Source organism: Leucoraja erinacea, chromosome 28, assembly GCF_028641065.1.
Source record: "Leucoraja erinacea ecotype New England chromosome 28, Leri_hhj_1, whole genome shotgun sequence".
In the NCBI taxonomy this organism is placed as follows: Eukaryota; Metazoa; Chordata; class Chondrichthyes; order Rajiformes; family Rajidae; genus Leucoraja; species Leucoraja erinaceus.
This window is the reverse complement of record NC_073404.1, coordinates 2344837-2367288: the sequence shown is the minus strand read 5'-3', so window position 1 is coordinate 2367288 and position 22452 is coordinate 2344837. Positions and strand designations below refer to the sequence as shown.

Sequence of the window (22452 nt, the reverse complement as noted above, 5' to 3'; positions counted from 1 at the left end):
CATTCAGCCAGTGCCCCTTTTTTCCTGGAGGTGTTGAACTCCATGACCTCCTCTGGCTTGGGGAGACAGACATACTTATTTTTGCTGTCTCCAACCTGTTCCAGTTTTGGAGGAAGTTGGCTCCTGTAGAACCTGTTAAATTGGGAAGATTTTTGTCTTACCTGTATGTAGAGGCTGCCTGCCGTTTTTCAGGCGGCATTGTAGCGGTTCCCGGGCGGCGATTCTCCTTGTCAGGAGTCTGCAGGGCTGCCGGTCGGGTTTTTAAACTTCCCGCCGGTCCGCTGCTGTTCACCAAACAGCTGTTCAGCGGACCGGCATCAGCGCAGCTCCCTGCAGCGGTCCGCAGCGTGTGCGGTCCCGTTAGCGCCTTTCCCCCTCCACTGTCGGCTCCTTCGCTGGAGTCGAAACGGGGGCCGCTGCCTCTCTACTTTGCTCCCCCTGGAGCAAAAAAACCACAAGGCCCGATTAAGGTAAGTACTTACCTCACGTCCTTGGATGCGGGAGCTGCCGACTCCCGCTGGCCGCGTTCTGCACAGCTGTGCGATTATGCCGCACATGCGCACTGCGCTGGGATCTTCACGGAATCACTCACGTGACTCCGAAGTAAAATCTATCAATCTCTGCCTTAAAAATATGCGTTGACTTGGAAATAGACAGAATATGCTGGAGTAACTCAGTGGGACAGGCAGCATCTGTGGCAATGAATTCCACAGATTCACCTCCCTCTGACTAAAAGATATTCCTCCTCATCTCCTTCCTAAAGGAAAGTTCTTTAATTCTCTGGTCCTAGACTCTCCCAGTGGTGGAAACATCCTCTCCTCATCCATATCTCAGTATACATACGTGACAATAACAGACCAATGACGATACCTTTCACAAAATCCTGGATCTGGTGAAAAATTGCCTGTGGCTTTATCATTGTGACATCTGCAGCAATTACACTTGTTGCGTTACCACACGAAAGATTAATCAATACAAAATACATTACATTCCGTTAAAAAATATTTCCTCTGAATGAATCGCTATTTACAGAAAATTATTCCATCATCATTCCAAAAGTCTGAAGAAGGGCCTCGACTCGAAACTTCACCTATTCCTTCACTCCATAGATGCTGCCTCACCCGCTGAGTTTTTCCAGCATTTTTGTCTACCTTCCATCATTTTAATTGTTCACTCTTCTTTCTCCTCAATCTTGTCCTTGTAACTTCGTTTGAAAAAGCCACACTGCTCAGCAAGAGAATGGAAGAAATTAGACAATGTCAGCATGGATGGGAGATGACAATTTGAAGGCTGAGTCAAAATATGTTTCAAACTAGATAGCAGTACAAGTAGCAGTCAGCAGTGGGCGACTGATTGATCACATTGGCCACGACAGCACCAAGCACCCAGCGGAGAAATGACAAATCAGCATCATGTCATTTTTAACACAGGAATATTAACTTACCAGATAAAAGTGCAAAATACCTGCAATTCATCTTAGTTTAGTTTAGTTTCGTTTATAGTCACAGCTACCGAGGTACAGTGAAAAGCTTTTGTTGCGTGCTAACCAGTCAGTGGAAAGACAATACATGATTACAATCGAGCCATTTACAGTGTGTAAATACATGATAAGGGAACCACGTTTAGTGCAAGGTAAACCAGCAAAATCCATGGTTAATCTTCCCTTGCCTCTAATTTCTCTTCTGCGTCGGTTTCATACAACCCTAACTTCCAGTGATCTTCCAAAATAAGGATTTACCTTCACTTTAAATATATCCAGTGCCCCTGCCTCCACACCCTCTGCTAGAAAATCCCAGAGACACACCATGCCCTGTGTGAAGAAATTTCTAACACCGCTCAGTTTTGTGTTTGCCTCCTTATCTTGTAAATATGTCCCCTTGTTCACAAATCTCCAACTAATAGAAATATCTCAATATCTATCCTCACAGGCCCCACTGTGATCTTATATGTTTCAATAAGATCACCTTTCACTTTTGCAGATGTTATATTTTTGTGAATATTATATTTACAAAATGTTGTATTTATATTTTTTGAATTGTACTTTTGTAATGATTATGGGTTTATCATTTTTTAATTGTTTGTAGTTGCACCAAACATTGCATCCTAGGAATTACCCTGATGAATCTCCTTGGAACTGTTTCTAATGCAGGAACAATTGATGGAGGCACAGTGGCTCAATGGTAGAGTTGCTGCTTTACAGTGCCAGAGACCCGGGTTCCATCATACGGGTACTGTCTGTCTGCAGTTTATACAGCTCTATAAAAATTATTTTGCAGTGGAATTTATGATTTGGAACTTACAATCTGGAAGAGTATTGGTTACATGTAAGTCACTTTCCAAAGGGAATTTAATAGATACTCAAGGAAGAAAAATTGCAAGAATATAAAGGGAAGGACAGGAGGAAATGGAAATGGATGGATGCTTTGGTCTTGTGACAAGGCAGAGTTGCTGAGGTGAACAGTCAGCTCCTACAGTTCATTCTTTATACAACTGTTTTCCATTCTCTCTGTAGGAGTTTTACCTGGCTGTTCATTCCATATTCCAATCCTCATATCAGAGTAAATATCTTTCAGCCTTCATTTTTTTTAATAGTTTAGAGATGTAGCGTGGAAACAGGCCCTTCGGCCCTCCGAGTCCACGCCGACCAGCGACCCGCGCACATTAACACTACCCTACACTTGCTAAGGACAATTTTACATTTTATATTTACACTAAGCCAATTAACCTACAAACCTGTACATCTTTGGAGTGTGGGGGGAAACCGAAGATCTCGGAGAAAACCCACGCAGGTCACAGGGAGAAGGTACAAACTCCGTGCAGACAGCACCCGTAGTCAGGATGGAAGCTGGGTCTCTGGCGCTGTAAGGCAGTAGCTCTACCCATACGCCACCGTGCCAAGCGGTTAGCACCTTGAATCTCTCAGCTATTCATCTTCCTGGACCTTCCGAATAAATGGTATTTTGTGACATAGATGTTAAAACAAAGATCTTTGACTAAAGTTTTCTTTGACTGGATAGCACGCAAACTGTACCTGGGGACACGTGACATTAATAAACTAAGTGAAGTTTGTCTCTGCTCCTGCACAGGTGAATATCAATAGTTGTACTTACTTTGTAGAGGATGAAAATCACCAGAAGAAGGAGCAGGATTCCACCAACTGTGCTCCCAGCAACCAACGGGATAGCATTAAAAACTGGAACATTTACAACGTTCACGTATATCTGAATGGAGAAGAACCAACATGAGTCAGTGACTGGTAGACAAATATGCTGGAGAAACTCAGCGGGTGAGGCAGCATCGATGGAGCGAAGGAATTGGCCATGTTTCGGGTCGAGACCCAAAACGTCGCCAATTACTTCTCTCCATAGATGCTGCTTCACCCGCTGAGTTTCTCCAGCATATTTGTCTACCTTCGATTTTTCCAGCATCAGGAGTTCTTTCCTAAACACGAGTCAGTAACTGCTGGCTATGTTTTTAAGGCAAATGAAACTTTAAACTGATTGGCTGTTTTGAAAACAAAAAGAGACCAAGATCAAGGTTTCCCAGGATTTGTTGTGTTCCCCTTCAGAGTCTCTGGATAAGGGTCTGTTCTGATGTTCCCTGGCCTCTTGCCCAGTTCTACATTGTAACACTGGAGAGGTCCTTCATAAATATCACGCTCAACATGACCTAATGTCTACACACTTGCCCGAAGATAGACACGAACTGCTCAGCAGGTCAGGCACCATCTCTGGAGAAAACGGATGGGCGATGTTTCCGGTCGGGACCTTTCTTCAGACCTTCTTGAATCTCAAGAAGGGTCCCGACCAGAAATGTCATCCATCCTTTTTCTCCAGAGATGCTGCCTGGCCCGCTGAGTTACTCCAGCTGTTTGTGTTTATCTTCAGTATAAACCAGCATCTGCAGTTCCTTTCTACATACACATCTACATTTGCCCTGCAGCCTCACCAATCATTTGTTCTTGTGTGCCTGCCAAGAAAACGGAGGCCTTTGTTCTGAAACTATTCTATAGACAATCCAGCTGTAACTGGCAGCCCGACCTGAGACCGTATTACTCATATTCAAAGAAGTTTAAAAAGGAGTAGATGTTGATTTAAATAAAACTTCAAAAATGATTTAACAAAATATATATTTAACTATAAAACTAAATTAAACATTTGCCCAACATGAACCTCCTCCAACGGGATCCCACCAACTAGGCCTATCTTCCCTTCTATACCCCGTTCCCCCCACTCCCCCCCCCCCACCCCCCAACCACCTAATCAGTCTGTAGAAGGGTCACGACCCCAAATGTCATCTAAATATATTTTCCGGATTTGCTGCCTGATCTGCTTGGTTACTCCAGCATTTTGTATCTTTTTTGGAGTGTGGGAGGAAACCGAAGATCTCGGAGAAAACCCACGCAAGTCACGGGGAGAATGTACAAACTCCGTACAGACAGCACCCGTAGTCGGCATTGCTCCCGGGTCTCCAGCGCTGCATTCGCTTCAAGGCAGCAACTCTACCGCTGCGCCACCATGACTGCCCTTGTTTCTGCTTCTGAAAACTCTAAACCCTGGATATATTGAGCTGCCAGCCCTGCCTTCCTTCAACCATGTCTTATTGTTGGGAATTGTATCATAGAACTCTATTAATTAAAGCTTTGAATTATACACGTGGCATATAAATAGATCACTGGATGCACGGTGGCGCAGCGGTAGAGTTGCTGCCTTACAGCGCCAGAGACCCGGGTTCGATCCTGACCAAGGGTGCTGTCTATATGGAGTTTTTACATTTTCCCTGTGTGGGTTTTCTCCGGGTGCTCCAGTTTCCTCCCACACTCCAAAGACGTGCAGGCTCGTCGGTCAATTGGCTTTGGTAAAATTGTAATTTGCCTCTAGTGTATAGGATAGTGCTAGTGTACGGGGTGATTGCTGGTCGGCGTAGACTCGCTGGGCCGAAAAGCCTGTTTCAGTGCTGTTTTGCTCAACTTAGCTATAAATTCCACTGTTCTGCTTGTTCTGTTTACTCGGCTTACAAACCATTTCTCTCTAGGCAGAATGCAAGTAATTTCAGAATTTTGATCCAAAGACAATAAAGCTATGAACACATGGACAAAATTATGTACGAACTAGTTAATTTGCAGTTATCTTTGACTCGTGATTTTATGTTTTTGGTGGCAGTGACAAGTGAGTCCGTGGAATTGATCCATTGCCCCGTATACATCATAGCTTCATATGCTTCGTTGTTTCCTTCTTCTAGCTAACAATGGTCTATTTTATATTTTCCTTGATCTCCATCCCCTTTGATTTCTCATTTTCACACTTTACACTTCCTTATCTCTGTCTCCCTCTTCCTTGACTCTCAGTCTGAAGAAGGGTCTCGACCCGAAACGTCACCCATTCCTTCTATCCAGATTGAGGTTGGTTAGGGTGAAGAAGTATGACCTCATCCTCAACAAGACATCTGAATGAATGACTACTCACAATGATATTCTTTGTTTTGTGGACCCAAGGTATGTAAAGTTGCAAAGTATCCCATACCATGTCCTCCTTTGTTCCCCCACCCCCCACGGCAGTCCCCCCATGCTGGGTCCTCTATCATCAGCATCATCTGTTGCTATATTAGCGTGGAATTGAACACAATATTATGGAGAGTAGATTTTGTGCTTTACCTCGACATTATGACCTTGGTCTTCAGCATCATGCGATTGTTGATAGAGGTTTCTATCAAATACGACACTTCCTGAGACAACAATATCAGCCTTCTCCTGGATGAGCTTTTAAGGGAAAGATAACGTTATTAAAAAGTCAATCTACTGAGAATTCAAATAAAGTCTTCCAGAATTTAAACAATTTGGGGACTACAAGCTGATTTGCATATTGGATAGCTTGCAACCCAATGGTATGAAGATTGAATTTTCTTTGAAGTAATTACCAAACCCACTGCGGATATAGATCAGCTACAGAAATGGACAGAGAAATGGCAGATGGACGTTAATCTGAGCAAGTGTGAGGTCTTGCACTTTGGGGGGGATGAAAGTTAAGGGCCGGTCCCACGAGCATGCGACCTGCAAGCGGCAAGCGCGACCTAAAGGGTCGGTCCCACGAGCATGCGACCTGCAAGCACGACCTAAAGGGCCGGTCCCACGAGCATGCGACCTGCAAGCGGCAAGCGCGACCTAAAGGGTCGGTCCCACGAGCATGCGACCTGCAAGCACGACCTAAAGGGCCGGTCCCACGAGCATGCGACCTGCATGCGGCAAGCGCGACCTAACCAGAAGCGGGAGCCGCGCGGAGGTCAAGTGAGTGACACGGCGTTGAGGCGGCTGCAGGCCGGCAGGCCGTTGCCGCGCGGAATTTTTAAGCACGGTCAGTTTTTCGGATCCCCGCGCGATATCGGGACAAGCTCCACACAACTCCATACGGCTCTGGCGATCAGCCCCGTGAGAGCGACGAGAGAGGTCAGTGAGCAAGAGGGACGCCGGTGAAACACCCGGCAAGCTGCATGGATGAAGGTTACCTCCTGGTGAGCCGTGGCTCACTGGCCCCGGCAACAAGTACAGGCCTGGAGAGGTTTCCGCCAAGCTCGGCCTGGGCTCACACTGGAGAGGAGGAAGGCGGGAAGCAGGGCTGGAGCCCGATGATGGACAGGGCCGCTGGTGGCCCTGCTGCCGCCTGAGGCCCGGTCGGCTCGGTGGGGGTCGGCCGCTGAGCCCGGCCTCCGCTCGCTCGCCCCGTAGACCGGGATTCAGGGATGGGGTGGACAGAGTGGGAAACTCTGGCGGACGCTGGACAAAGGGCCCAGTGAGGGGAAGCGGAGGGTCTTACCTTCCGCGCCCTCGAGGTCGGCTGCGGGAGGCTCTGCCCGGGGAACGAGGGCTGAAGAGGTCCGTGCGTGGAGAGGGACGACGGTTCACGGGACCAGCTGCAGCTGGGACTGTAAAGTAGGGGAAAAATGCCACCTCTTGCATATGGACTTGGTGGGCTGCTGTGTGCCACACTGCACTAACTAGGGTGATTGTGCTTACACTATGTACACAGATAGTCTTGCAGATCTGAATGCAAAAATATACATCACTGTACCAGGTACACGTGACAATAAGGAGACCATTGGCCATTGATGCTAGAGGGCCCAACATTGGGTCCAATATGAGAGGGCCAAAGGCTCCACACTTCGCATGATATTAAAAGCCGTGATGAAGCTGGTGAGGAAATATGGGACTAAGTACTTGTTATTGTTAAAAATTAAACAATTACCTTTTTTAGATTGTCCTTTATTAAGTTTGCCGTTACAATGATATCTTGTTTTGAGGCAGTAAGCATACACTCAAAATACAGGCATTCACATTCTTCCATGTCACAGTCCTAAGAAAAGTCAAAGTATTAAGATGTAATTCATAAATTCACATGACCTGACCTCGGGTGCTGTCTGTGCAGGGTTTGTACATTTTCCCTGTGCCCGTGTGGGTTTCCTCCGCGTGCTCCAGTTTCCTTCCACATCCCAAAGACATGCAGGTTTGCAGGTGAATTGGCCTATCCAAATTGTCCCTAGTGTGTAGAAAGCCAGGAAATTGGGATAACATGGGACTAGTGTGAATGGGTGATGGATGATTGGAGTGGACTCCGTGGACTGAAGGGTCTGTTTCCATGTTGTATCTCTAAACTAACCATCTTTTCCTAACCGACCATCAACAGAGGTCCACCTCTACACTGTGTGCTTCTTCTTCTTGTGTATGGCATGCACAGCCTAAAGTTGTAGGACAACTTGTTCTATTTGATCTTATTTGATTGTGCACTCCAGGTTGATTGTATCCGTTGAAACGGGGCAGACCACGTGAAGGTTGCAATCTCCCATCCCACACTGTGTGCTTAGCCCCCTGTTCTGCACTCCTTGCACCCACAACTGTGTGGCTAAGTACAGCTCCAAAACCATCTATACGTTTGCTCTCAACATCACTGTTGTTGGCCAAATCACGTGCGATCAACGTACAGAACATAGGTGGGACACCCCTGATTGAAGAGTGCTGCAAAAACAATCTACACTCAATGTCAACAAAACCAAGTAACTCATTGTGTGGGAAGGAACTGCAGGTGCTGATTTACACCAAAGATAGACAACAAATGCTGGAGTAGCACAGCGGGTCAGGCAGCATCTCTAGAGAAAAGGAATAGGTAGCGTATTGGGTCTGAAGAAGGGTCTCGTCGCGAAACATCACCTATTCCTTTTCGCCAGAGATACTCTGAGTTACTCCAGCATTTTGTGTCTATCTTCCAAGTAACTAACAGAAGGAAGTTGGGTTTGTTCGACCCTGACAACGGGTGCTGTCCGTACGGAGTTTGTACGTTCTCCCCGTGGCTTGCGTTGGGTTTTCTCCAAGATCTTCGGTTTCCTCCCACCCTCCAAAGATGTACAGGTTTGTGGGTTAATTGGCTTTGGTAAAATTGTAAATAGTCCCTAAAGTGTACGATAGTGCTAGTATACGGTGATTGCTGTTTGGCATGGGTTCGGTGGGCCGAAGGGCCTGTTTCCATGCTGTATCTCTAAGGTCTAAAAAATAGCACAGGTGCAATCCTAACATAGGAATGCAAAACAAGTTTCCTGTTGCCCCCAAATATGTTTGGTTACATTGCCAACCTTAAGGGCCTGTCCCACTTATGCGTTTTTTTCGCCGACTTACTGGCACCCGTCATAGTCACGGGGTGACGCCTGTTTGGTGGTGAGTAGTCGCCCAAAGAGTCGTACCAATTTCTGGTCGTAGCTGGATGTTCAACATGTTGAAAATTTTCGACAACCTGCTGCGACCATGACGGTTGCCGGCAAGTTGCCGAAAAAATTGCGTAAGTGTGACAGGCCCTTTACTCTGTTAGTTGGATTGTGAATACAACATGTAAGCAATTCAACAAATAAAGTTACCCATTTATCTTTTCCTTTCTGTGAATTTTTATGTTTTTTGATATTCCGTACTTCCAAACAATCTTTCAAATTTTTCTGCGCTCTCAAACGTTCCTGTGGAAAGAACAGATAGTTTGAGTTCCAGGTATTCAGCCAACCAGGTATTTGACATCAGACAATAAACTCTGAGAGAAAATTCTTGACATAATAAAATAATATTCATTTCCAGGATCTTGAGGGGGTGGCAGAGAGATGTTTTATTCAACTGATGCAGTCCTTCTGATGAGGGTACTCTCACAGTCCTAAACTACTATCTACCTCATTGGTGACCCATGGACTATCTTTGACTAGTCTTTGCTTGCACTAAACGTTATTCCCTTATCATGTATCTATACATTGTCAATGACTCCATTGTAATCATGTATTGTCTTTCTGCTCACTGGTTAGCACGCAACAATAAACGACACACGACAATAAACTAAACTGAACAAAACAGTGCTGTTGGATAAGGAATTAGAGGATTTTGATCCGCAGCAGAGTTCTTCATCTAAAAACTCTTCCTCTCAATCGTTGCAATAGGGCGGCACAGTTTTTTGATTTATTTTTAATCAAAATATTTATTCAAATATTAAAATAATATATACAAGAAAATAAAAAACCCAGAACCCACCACAAGCCAAACAATAAACTACTATACAACTATGTTCCACTACTTGTCAAGGATGCATTCAACCCCCGCGGTGCCCAGCGATCCCGGAAATCCCCCAGGGTGCCCGTAGACAGCGCGTAATCCCTCTCTAACACCACCCGGGCGTGGACATAACCCTGGATTAGGGGCAGGCAGCTGGCTCGGGCAGAGCCCTCTTCCAACTGGTGCCGTGAGTCATGGATGGCCAGCTTGGCCAGGCCCAGGAGCAACCCAACCACGACATCTTCAGCCCTACCACCCCCCCCCCCCCCCCCCCATGCACAGGGTGTCCAAAGATGAGGATGATAGAAACATAGAAATTAGGTGCAGGAGTAGGCCATTCGGCCCTTCGAGCCTGCACCGCCATTCAATATGATCATGGCTGATCATCCAACTCAGTATCCCGTACCTGCCTTCTCTCCATACCCCCTGATCCCCATAGCCACAAGGGCCACATCTAACTCCCTCTTTAATATAGCCAATGAACTGGCCTCAACTACCCTCTGTGGCAGAGAGTTCCAGAGAGTGAAGTGCAGCCAGAAGGCAAGGAGCAGCCCCTTTAGATAATGAAACAGGGGCTGCAACTTCACACACTCCATGTACACATGGAACACAGAAGTTTTCTGAGAATGCTAAGAAAAATTAGAATTAGAAAAATTGGAAAGCAATTGACCAGAACTGATCACAGAATTGTGGATTAGGAGCTATTGTGAGAGGCCATTGTGACAATTACATTTTGAAACCATTACTACATGAGATAAGGCAAACATAGAAACATAGAAAATAGGTGCAGGAGTAGGCCATTGGCCCTTAACGCCAGCACCGTCATTCAATATGATCATGGCTGATCACCCATTCCTGCTTTTTCCCCATATCCTTTGATTCTGTTAGCCCTAAGAGCTAAAGCTAACTCTCTCTTGAAAACATCCAGTGAATTGGCCTCCACTGCCTTCTGTGGCAGAGTATTCCACAGATTCACAACTCTCAAAGGAGTTGTTAAAAAGTCTTTCCATCATATATCTGTTCTTCCGGTGAATAGTTTACTCCTTACTTTAAACATTCCCTCTATTACCTTCAAGCTGTGCCCTCTTAAACACTTAAAGCTTAAACACCTTTACTATAGCAACCGCACTCTGGCTATCTACCCTGTCTATGCATCTCGCAATTTTATATGCCTCTCTCATCTTATCGCTCAGCTTTCTTTGCTCTTGGAAGAACAGGTCCATTCTATCCAATCGTTCCTTACAGCCGACACCCTCCAATCTGGGCAACACCCTTATGAAGAAGGCAAAGTGCTGGAGTAGCTCAGTGGGTCAGACGGCATCTCAGCAGGACATGGATAGGCAACTTCTCGAGCAGAACTCTTCCTCAGACTTATCTGCTTGAAGAAGGGTCCTAACCCGAAATGTCATCTATCCATATTCTCCATATTCTCCAGAGATGCTGCCTGACCTACTGAGTTACTGCAGCACTTTGAGTTTTACTGAAATTTGTATCAAATTAGAACTGAAACATTATCCCAGTGTGGGCTATCCAAACTTTTGAACAAATGCAACATGTTATTCCAACTTTTGGACTCAATCCTTGGCCAATGAAGTTAAGCAGGCCACATCCCTTCTTCGTCATCCTGTCTATCTGTGTTGCCATTTTCAGGGAACTAGGTATTTGCACTATTAATGGACTGTTCCACAATAATCCCCATGACCCTGTCATGCATTGTTTATGCACAAGGAACTACAGATGCTGGTTTACCAAAAATACACAAAGGGCTGGAGTAACTCAGTGGATCAGGCAGCATCTCTGGAGAACAAGGATGGGTGATATTCAAAATATCACCTATCCATTTCCTCCACAGATGCTGCCTGACCCGCTGAGTTACTCCAGCACTTTGTATTTTACTCAAATTTGTGTCCAGTTGGCTATTATTCTAACCTTCCGGGTAAACCTACCAGATGTGGAATCTTTTCAAAGGCCTTGCTAAAGTCCATGTATACAAAGTCTCCTGCCCTGCCCTGCCCTTGTCAATCCTCTTGTTCATCTCTTCAAATAACCCAATCAAATTTGTGACATACAGTTTTCTATGCACAAAGACACGCTGACTACCTCTAATCCAGTGGTTCCCAACCTTTTTTTTGGCCATGCCCCACCTAATCACCTCTAAAATCCTGATGCCCCCCCCCCCACATGTGGTGATATATAATTCTTATCATTTAAAAAGTGAACTCCGTTTCAGCTGAAGAAGCTTAAAACGCCAATACCTTGGTTTAAACGAGCTTCAAAAGAACATGGCATCCATGAAAAAGAAAAATGAAATAAACAAAAGACAGTTAAAGTTCTGAGCAAGAAATTACTAAAATATTGTTAAAAAAAATGAAAATTTGGACCCAGACCTCCTCAGTCGCGCTCAATTGCCCCCCTTAAAAATCAAATTGCCCCCCTGTGGGGCGTACGCCCCATGTTGGGAACCACTGCTCTAATCTGTCCTTTCCTTTCAAAATTTATTTTAGTTTAATAAACAGGGAAACAGGCCATTCGGCCCACTGGGTCCACTCCGACCAGCGCTCCCCGCACTTTAACTATCATACACACACATTAGGGACAATTTACAATGTTATCAAGCCAATTAAACTACAAATCTGTATGTCTTTGGAGTGTGGGAGGAAATCGGAGAAAACGTATGCAGTCAAGGGAAGAACGTACAAACTCTGTACAGACAGCACCTGTAGTCAGGATGGAACCGGGATCTCTGGTGCTGTAAGGCAGCAACTTTACCGCTGTGCCACCGTGCCGCCAGCAATGCCAATACAAGTAAATCCTATCTCTCAGAATCATTTCCATTAACTTTCCCACCACTGATGGAAGGCTCACCGATCCGTAGTTCCATGACATGTCCTGCAGCAAATGAAGCTACAAAAGTCTCTGCCAGGGAACCTACAATCTCATGGAGACACAAAAGAGTGCAGATGCTGGAAACTAGACCAATACAAACTGCAGGTGAAACTCGATGGGAAAAACATCTGGGAAGGGAAATAGACGGATGACATTTCGGGCGGAAGCTCTTCCTCTGAATTGGGAAGGTGGGGGGGGGGGGGGGGGTAAGGTAGTGTAAAGAGGTTGGAGGGGTGGAACAGGAGCTGGCAAGTGAAAGGTAGATCCTGGTGAAGATGGGTGAATTTAGTTTTAGTTTTAGAGATACAGCACGGAAACAGGCCCAACGAGTGTGCACCGACCAGCGATCCCCGCACATTAACACTATCCTACACACACTGGGGACAATTTACATTCATATCAAGCCAATTAATCTACAAACCTGCTCGTCTTTGGAGTGTGGGAGGAGACCGATCTCTGAGAAAACCTACGTAGTTCACGGGGAGAAGGTACAAACTCCGTACAGCCAACACCCATAGTCAGGATTAAACTCGGGTCTCTGGCGCTGCAAGGCAGCAACTTTACCGCTGCACCACCGTGCTGCCCTGTTGGTGGATGGAATTAGGTGGGGCGGAGATAGGACAATATATATGGCCAGAGGCTCGGACATGTTAGGTGGAGGTAACCAGGGGCTGCAGATGATGGGATCTGATGGGAAAGGAAGTTGGAGTATGGGACCAAATAAGAGAGGTGGGGTGGGCAGATGGAACAGTGGGTGGAAGCAGATCTAATGAGAGGAGTCTATATGTGATAGGCAGATGGAGCTGGTCATAAGGTCATGTGATAGGAGTAGAATTAGGCCATTCGGCCCATCAAGTCTACTCCGCCATTCAATCATAGCTGATCGATCTCTCCCTCCTAACTCTATTGTCCTGCCTTCTCATCATATCCTCTGACACCTGAACTAATCAAAAATCTATCTCTGCCTTAAAAATATCCACTGACTTGGCCTCCACAGCCGTCTGTGGCAAGGAATTCCACAGATTCACCACCCTCTGACTGAATAAACTTCTCATCTCCTTCCTAAAAGAACATCCTTTAATTCTGAGGCTATGACCTCTAGTCCCAGACTCTCCCACTAGTGGAAACATCCTCTCCACATCCACTCTATCCAAGCCTTACACTATTCTGTATATTTCAATGAGGTCCCCCCTCATTCTTCTAAACTCCAGCGAGTACAGGCCCAGTGCCGACAAACAGACATCATAGGTTAACCTACTCATTCCAGGGATCTTGCTTGTAAACCTCTTCTGGACCCTCTCCAGAGCCAGCACATCCTTCCTCAGATATGATGCCCAAAATTGCTCACAATATTCCTCACCAGCTGGTGAGGGAGAAGCCGGGTGAGAAGGCACAGGGCGTTGTGTTAAAGAGGGTTTGTGTCCTTTTTATTGACCAAGTGCCTCATGGAATAGTTTGTTAACGGCTGAAAGTGCCATAGAAATTAAATTAAGATTAAATTTAACATTACCGAATCCAGGATGTCAAGCTGTTGGACTTTGACTGGGATTGATATTCTCAGTTTTATTACAGCATTGTAAGGGTTGTCCACAGTGGCCTGCAAAATAAACACAAAGTGTTAATGGTCTGTTGTACGAACTCAGTCAGTATTCTAATACAGATCCACCACCGACTTTGCGGCACCTCTTGTGATGTGGATACAAGAGCGCACTTGAAATCGCCCCAGCAGACCCCTCACAAATGCGATGCCTAGGCCGGGTGAGGCGGCCGCTCACTACCTCATCGCGACCTCCGAGCCGATGGGAGGCTCGAATTTCTCCCCTGCGGCTGTGGCTGTGGAACTCCAGAGCTGGCAGATCCGTTCACATAGACCTCCAAGGCCACCTTTGCGGGCTGATATCCCCCCCCCCCCCCCTCCCAAGACCGTTACCTCTGTTGGTCTGGCAAAATGGAACATATGGAAAGGCTCTGGAACCAAGGGTGCTGGAAAATCGGTGGTGTACCTGTAGTATTATAACTTGTTTATAGTTATAAATTGAAAATTATAACTTGTTTATAGTGGATAAAATGAGAAAATCATGGAGCATTGAAAAAGGGCACATAACCCATTGTTCCTGCATTTGTTCATTGACCCAACTGTCTGAATAGTAAAAGCACAGTAAGGTGGTGTGTCTCTGAGAAGACAGTGTGGACATTCCACCACCCTCTCGTTATGTATTACGTTTACATATTCTGTGGTGCTGCAGCAAGTAAGAATTTAATTGTCCTATCTGGGACATGTGACAATAAAACACTCTTGACTCTTGACTCACTCCCTACTACTAGCAGGTGGACAAAAATGCTGAAACTCAGCAGGTGAGGCAGCATCTATGGAGCGATGGAATAGGTGACATTTCGGGTCGAGACCCAACTACTGGCAGGACAGCGAACCCTAGAGGTCAGATGAAGCACTGCAGGGATAACATCAGGATCAACCTAAAAAAAACCAACAGCCCCACCAACTGGGAGGACCTAGGACAGGACAGAACAACATGGGGAACACAGTTCCGAAAGGAGCAGCACTCCATGAAGAAGTCCTCCAACAGGCTACAAAATACAAGCACCAGCAATGAAATGAGAGACTCGGCACCAAGAAAACCCAACCACATCCTCCCACCAATACAACTTTAGCCTTTAGACTTTAGAAATACAGCGTGGAAACAGGCCCTTTGGCCCACCTAGTCCATGATGACCAGCGATCCCCATGCACTAGTGGGGATCCCCATGCACCACCTTTCTGTGCTTTACAATTCAGACACTATATTACTCGCTAGGGACAATTATCAATTTTACCGAAACCAATTAACCTTTAATCCTGCGCGTCTTTGGAGTGTGGGAGGAAACAGGAGCACCCAGAGAAAACCCATGCAATCACAGGGAGAACGTACAAATTCTGTACAGACAGCACCCGCAGTCAGGATCGAACCAGGGTCTCTGGCGCTGTAAAACAGCAGATCTACCGCTGCGCCACGGTGCAGCCCAACTTATCCATTCCTACATTACAATCAAATCTGTGGCTCCAGGATCAGCCACTTCAGCCCTTTCATGACTAACATAGCACATAAAAAAGTTCCCCGAGTCTGATGAAGGGTCTCGACCCAAAACATCACCCATTCCTTTTCTCCAGAGATGCTGCCTGACCCACTGAGTTACTTCAACATTTTATGGTCTATCTTCAGTGTAAACCAGCATCTGCAGTTCCTTCTTACACATAGAAAAGTACAGCACAAGAACTGAAAATATCTGTGCCAAACATCCTGCCAAAGTAAATGATCTCACCTGTCAGCACATAATCCTTGTAGGATCACATACGCCAGATAGGACCCACAAGAGCGGCAATCATGTTCAACTTTGAGTGATCGTTGATGATATACACCTCTGTAGGGTCACTCCTCAGTCTCCATGGCTCCAGTGAAAACAGTCCCAGCTTATCCAACTTAAGCACTCCAGTCACTGACCTCTTTGTGAATCGTCACTGCAGCTTTACAGAGATACTGTGATGAAGCAGGCCCTTCAGCTCACCGAGACCATGCCTACCAATGATCAACTACACACTAGTTCCATCCTTTATAACAGCCAATTAACCTACAAACCTGCACGTGGGAATGTGGGAGGAAACCGGAGCACCTGGAGAAAACCCATACAGTCTCAGGGAGAACGTACAAACTCTGTGCAGACAGCACCTGGAGTCAGGGTCGAACCTGGGTCTCTGGCTGTGTAAGACAGCAGCTCTACCACTGCACCACTGTACCTCCACAAAATGACATTTGAATGACATCTTTCCTACAGATGGGAAACCAGAACTGTGATTTCATGCGTGGTCACAGTAGTAAGATAACTTCCCAATTGTTCTACTCATCACCATGACTGCCCTTGTTTTGAACATCAGTCTGAAGAAGGGTCTCGACACGAAAAGTAATCCATTCTTCGCTCCAGATATGTTGCCTGTCCTGCAAAGTTACTCCAGCATTTAAGAAGGAACTGCAGATGCTGGCCCATTTCCTTCGCTCCATAAATGCTGCTGCACCCCCTGAGTTTCTCCAGCATTTTGTGTCTGCCTTCTTTTGAATCTGGAATACACCGTCTGAGGGCATGGTGGAGTTAGAAACTCTTAGAGCATTTAATGCGTATCTATGTGACCAGTTGAACAACCTAGATACAGAACTACAGGCCAAGTGCTAGAAAATGGGACCAGTGTGGATAAGTACTCGATAGTTTCTGTGGTGTTTGACTCGTCGCCTCTGTCACTTCCTTTCCTCTCATGAGGCCAATTTCCAATCCTACCACAACCAGAGAGCAGTGCTGAACTACTATCACCCTCATTCGTGACCCTTGGACTATCCTTGATCGGGCTTTTTGCTGGCTTTATCTTGCACTAAACGTTATGTACAAGGAATGAGTATATATACACACATTGAACTTTCTTTTTCTCTCTCGTTTATTATATTGTTTACAGTGTACTATGTTTACATATTCGGTTGTGCTGCTGCAAGTCAGAATTTCATTGTTCTATCTGGGACACATGTCAATAAAATACTCTTGACTTGACTCTTGATTCTCTTATCACGTATCTGTACACTGTTAATAGCTCGAATGTAATCGTGTATTGTCTTTCAGCGGACTGGATAGTACATAACAAAAGCCTCGGTACACGTGACAATAAACAAAACTGCAACTAACTTTCAATCTTAATGACATAACTATTAGGTGGGACTTCAAGCACCTTTTGAAAATCCATACACCATGCACTGCATAGCCTTGACCAGTATACTTTGGTACTACATCAAAACACTCAGAGGTTGGTTGGATAAGATACTATTAATTAATCTGCATTCATTTAACTAAACTATTGTTTCTAAAACCTTCTCTCCTTCCAAGGTTAAACTGACTGATACGTAGTAGAGGGATTTATCTGTTTTCCTAAACAAGTAATATTTTCCTGACATTCCTCTGGGAAGTAATTAAGTTAATTAGCTCCAGCCAGAAAGCTTAGTTTGAGAAACACTGACCTATCCCTGGCGTAAAATTATGTGTAGGTAGGAACTGCAGATGCTGGTTTAAACCGAAGATAGACAAGAAAAGTTGGAGTAACTTAGCAGGTCAGGCAGCATCTCTGGAGAGAAGGAATGGGTATCGTTTTGGGTATGAAGAAGGGTCTCGACCTGAAACGTCACCCATTGCTTCTCTCCAGAGATGCTGGTTGACCCACTGAGTTACTCCAGCTTTTTGTGTCTATCTTTGGTAAAATTCAGCTCCTAGGTTGTGGCAATTCAAAGTTAATTCATTGTGTCTATTTACTCTGATAACATTATGACAATCACACGCAGCATGGCAGTGGATTCTAAGCAAAACAATTTAAATAATTAATTGAGCAAACGCAATATAAAAAAGAAACCATCTGTTGGAAAGAGATGAACATGTTTCATCTACAGGGAAGTATGAGCTGTTATTCTGCCGTGAATTTTACTTATTTCAAGGTCTGATACACAATAGTTAATCATGGATAAACAGAAAGCACCATACCTGGAAATGAAAGATTACAGCTCTATTCACGTCATTATCGTGGATGTTAACTTTGGTTATTTGATTTCTGCAATAAATTGAACATTTTGATTATACTTATTAATCACGCCAGTATTCAGAACATACGACATAGAAAGATGCAACAATTTAAACTGGTCCCTCTAGCCGGCACATGATTGATATCCCTCTACTCACTGCATATTCATTGAATTGAGTTGATGTTATTAGTATGTACACATACAAGGAATTTGCCTTGGTGCTTTGCTCGCAAGTAACAACACGATATAAAGTAGACAAGTAAAAACAAAACATTATAATTTGAACATGTGAAGAATGAAATAAAATACCAGAGCACAAGGTGGCTACAGACTTTTCGTTATTGAGTAGAGCTACTGCTCGTGGAGAAAAGCTGTCTTTATGTCTGGCTGGGGGGGCTTTGACAGTCCAGAGTCACCTTCCAGAGGGAAGTGATTCAAAGAGTTTGTGGCCAGGGTGAGAGGGGTCAGAGTTGATCTTGCCCGCTCGCTTCCTGGCCCTTGCAGTGCACAGTTCGTCAATGGTGTGTGGGGGGGGGGGGGGGGGGGGGGGGGGGGGGGGGGGGGGGGGGGGAGGTTGCAGGTTGCACCCAATAACCTTCTCAATGATGCACTGCAGCCTCTGGATGTTATGCCGGGTGGCTGAGCCAAACCAGACAATGAGGGAGAAGGTGAGGACAGGCTCTATGATGGCAGTATAAAACTGGACCATCATTGCCTGTGGCAGATTGTTTTTTCTGGGCTGCTGCAGGAAGTACATCCTCTGTTGGGCCTTTTTGGCTGTGGAGTCAATGGTGCCCCCCCCCCCCATTTAAAGTCCCTGGAGATGATGGTTCCAAAAAACTTAAATGACTCCACAGATGTGACTGTGGTGTTGCTGATGGTGAGTGGGGGGAGGGAAGGGGATAGCTCTCCTAAAGTCTACAATCAATTGACCCGGGTTCGATCCTGGCTACGGGTGCTGTCTGTACAGGGTTTGTACGTTCTCCCTGTAACCTGCGTGGGTTTTCTCCGGGTGCTCCGCTTTCCTCCCACAGTGTAAAGACGTCCAGGTTTGTAGGTTAATTGGCTTCTGTAAATTGTAAATTGTCCTTGGTCTGTAGGACAGAACTAGTGTACGTGTGATCGCTGGTCAGTGCAGATCAGGTGGGCCGAAGGGCCTGTGTCCAACGTTGTAGCTCTAAAGTTTAAAGTCTAAAGTAAAGTTTGATCTTTTTTGCTGGACAAGGAAGTCCAAAATAAGAGGGCGTAGACTTATGGTGAGAGGGAACAGATTTAAAGAGGACATCATGAGCAGCAACTTTTTCACAGAAAAGGCGGCATGTAACTGGAATAAGCTGCCAGAGGAAGTGGCAGAAGTGGGTACAATTATAATATTTAAAGGACATTTGGACAGCTGCATGACTTTTGGAATGGTTTAGAGGAACGTGGGCCAAACACATGCAAATAGGATTAACTCAGGTTGGCAACTTGGTAGGCATGGATACATTGAGCTAACGGGTATATTTCCATGCTGTTTAACACTATCACTCTATATATCGGCTCTTCCCTCTCACTGATACAGGGTCTCAACCCAAAACATTAACTGTGCCTTTGCCACCACAGATGCTGCCCGACCCGCTGAATTTTCCAGCTGTTGGCTTCTTCATTCTAGATGTAAGAGTTACAGGGATTTTGCATGGTGCAGATTAATTCTTGACTTACAGTGGTTTCAGGAATGCATTCAAACCATGCTTCGTGGGAATATAGTGGGTCCATTGAATAAAATCCCCAACTTCATTTTTGCTGTAAAAAAAGAGATTTGAAGAGGATTAAATGTTAAATAGTGGCATCCTATCAAATGAATAGCCTAATATGTCATGTTTAGTTTAGTTTAGTTTAGTTTAGAGATATAGCGCGGAAACAGGCCCTTTGGCCCACCGTGTCCGCGCCAACCAGAGCTGCCCGGAAACCGGAGCTGCCCGGAGAAAAACCCACGCAGGTCACAGGGAGAACGTACAAACTCTGTACAGACAGCACCCATAGTCAGGATTGAACCCGGATCTCTGGTGCTGTAAGGCAGCAACTCTACCACTGCGCCTGCGCTGCTGTGTCACACCACCATGTCTGACAAAATAGCAGCTTGCTGTGAGGTTCCTGGCCACAGACAGATTCTTGGTTTCTATTTTGAAACAGGAATTGTGCCGAGGGAATGGAGAGAAGATGCCATGACCCTGGCAAGGAAAAGGACACAGATTTGTGGAAATTATAGTCAATTCACTCGTTAAGTTGAGGAATACAGACTGATTTAGTTTAGTTTATCGGAAGGCTGCGCGACTCTCGTCAGCAGCGGCCTCTGCAGCCCGTCTGCGTTTTTATTATTTTTTGTCTATGTTTTTATGTAGTTTTTGTTATTTTTTGTGGGGTTGTGTGGGTGGGGGGGTGGGGGTGGGGGTGTGAGGGAGGGGGTAACTTTTAATCTCTACCTGCACGGGAGACCCGACCTTTTCTTTGTCGGGTCTCCATTGTCGTTGGGGCTGCAAGGAGGAGTGGCCTCCAACAGGAGAAGACCGGGGGCTCTGGTGCCGACGACTCACCTCACCGTCGCGGAGCTGGCCGAGTCTGGAGCGGGTGGAGCAGTGGTGGAGCGCTGCTGCTGCTGCGGCACGACCTCCGGAGATTCGGTGGCTGCAACTGCGGGTCTGGCGGACGGCGGCACCGGGAGCCCGCGGGTCACTGGAGGGAGACCGCTTTTCAGGGCTCCCGCAACGCGACTTCTCCCGCCCGAGTTGCGGGGTCGAAGAGCTCCTGGAGCGGGGCCTTACAGCACCGCCCCGCGCGGCTTGGAATGGCCGCGGGACTCTAACACCAAGAACCTGGTGTGCGACCTTGCACCACCCAGCGTGGCTTTAATGGCCGCGAGACAATCGCCATCGCCAGCCGGGGGCTTTGACTTTGACTCTGACATGGGGGGGGGGGGGAGGGCAGGGGAGGGATACGTATTTTTGGCCTTCCATCACATCGATGTGATGGATGTTTATGTAAATTGTGTTGTGTCTTGGGTCTATGTGTTTGTAATGTATGGCTGCAGAAACAGCATTTCGTTTGGACCTCAAGGGGTCCAAATGACAAATAAATTGAATTGAATTGAATTGATTTGGAACAGTCAAATAAGCCACATAAAGCAAAAAGCTAACTATTTTAAATTGAAGATAGACACAAAGTGCTGGAGTAACTCAGCGGGTCAGGCAGAATGCAGAGTCCGATGAAAGGTCCCAACCTGAAACGTCACCCTTCGTTTTTGTCTAGGGGTGCTGCCTGACCCGCTAATTTACTCCAGCACTTTGTATCTGTAGTCATAGTCTCATAGCATGGAAATTGGCCCTTCGACCCAACTTGCCCACACCAGTGAAATGTTTCTTCATTTCATATGATGTTTCATACCAATCTGTCTTTGGTATAAACCAGCATCTGCAGTTCCTTGTTTCTACATTTTTAATGGAACTTTCTTCAGGAAACAGTCATGCATAAATGAATGTTTTGAAAGTGGAATCGGAGAATCCAACAGTTAGAAAGCTGGGTACAATGGCTCAAAGAGTGGTATTGAAGAAATAAGGTTTGATTCTTGAGGCACTGGCATTGTGGAGAAAGAAGGAGCTGTTCCTTTGAATAAACTTTTCTTTGAATTGGGCTGAGAAGAACATCTTGGCAAACACAATAACTAAGTTAGACAAAAATGCTGGAGAAACTCAGCAGGTGCAGCAGCATCCATAGATGCTGCTGCACCCGCTGAGTTTCTCCAGCACTTTTGTCTACCTTCGATTTTCCAGCATCTGCAGTTCCTTCTTAAATACAATAACTATGGCTGTCAATATAAATGTCATAACTATGGGTGTAATATAAATGTCATACAATATAAAAAGTGTAATATAAAAAATATTTGACTCTTCAATGTCGCAGCAACTCTAAACCAGATTGAGGAGCAGGTGGTCACCAGCACCCAACAATTATTTTACTTTAACCTTACTGAGTGTGAGTTGGCTGCAGTAGTAAGGACAAGCTCACTGATATCTGCTGTTGGTCCAGTTCAGCGGCATCTCAGGGCAGTTTCAGTTTATAGACACAAAATGCTGGAGTAACTCAGCGGGACAGGCATCTCTGGGGTGACGTTTCGGGTTGAGACCCTTCTTCAGACATTTCATCTCGACCCGAAGCATCATCCATTCCTTTTCTCCAGAGATACTGCCTGAGTTACTCCAGCATTTTGTGTCCATTTTCGATTTAAACCAGCATCTGCAGTTCCTCCCTGCATATCAGTTTCAGTGTAGTTTATTGTCACGTGTACTGAGGTACAGTGAAAAGCTTTTTAGCAATTGACGTGACTGTGGCTAGGAAGTGGTGTTCCAGTCTCTTCTCGACAGGAAG

The 22452-nt window shown here is 45.7% G+C and overlaps 1 protein-coding gene across 3 annotated transcripts in view; it reads right to left on the bottom strand.

Annotated features, from left to right (window-relative positions):
• Positions 1-887: 887 nt before the first annotated feature.
• Positions 888-22452, bottom strand: part of LOC129710507 (integrin alpha-E-like) — a 103241-nt gene continuing 81676 nt past the window's right edge. For all 3 annotated transcript variants that reach the window (XM_055657505.1, XM_055657503.1, XM_055657504.1), the window contains 8 exons: positions 19753-19833; positions 18014-18080; positions 13962-14048; positions 8896-8988; positions 7239-7346; positions 5654-5758; positions 3111-3221; positions 888-1224 (listed from right to left, as the gene is read on the bottom strand). In XM_055657505.1, coding sequence (XP_055513480.1) covers positions 1171-1224; positions 3111-3221; positions 5654-5758; positions 7239-7346; positions 8896-8988; positions 13962-14048; positions 18014-18080; positions 19753-19833 — 706 coding nt within the window. In that variant the 3' untranslated portion in view covers positions 888-1170. The remainder of the gene's footprint in view (positions 1225-3110; positions 3222-5653; positions 5759-7238; positions 7347-8895; positions 8989-13961; positions 14049-18013; positions 18081-19752; positions 19834-22452) is intronic.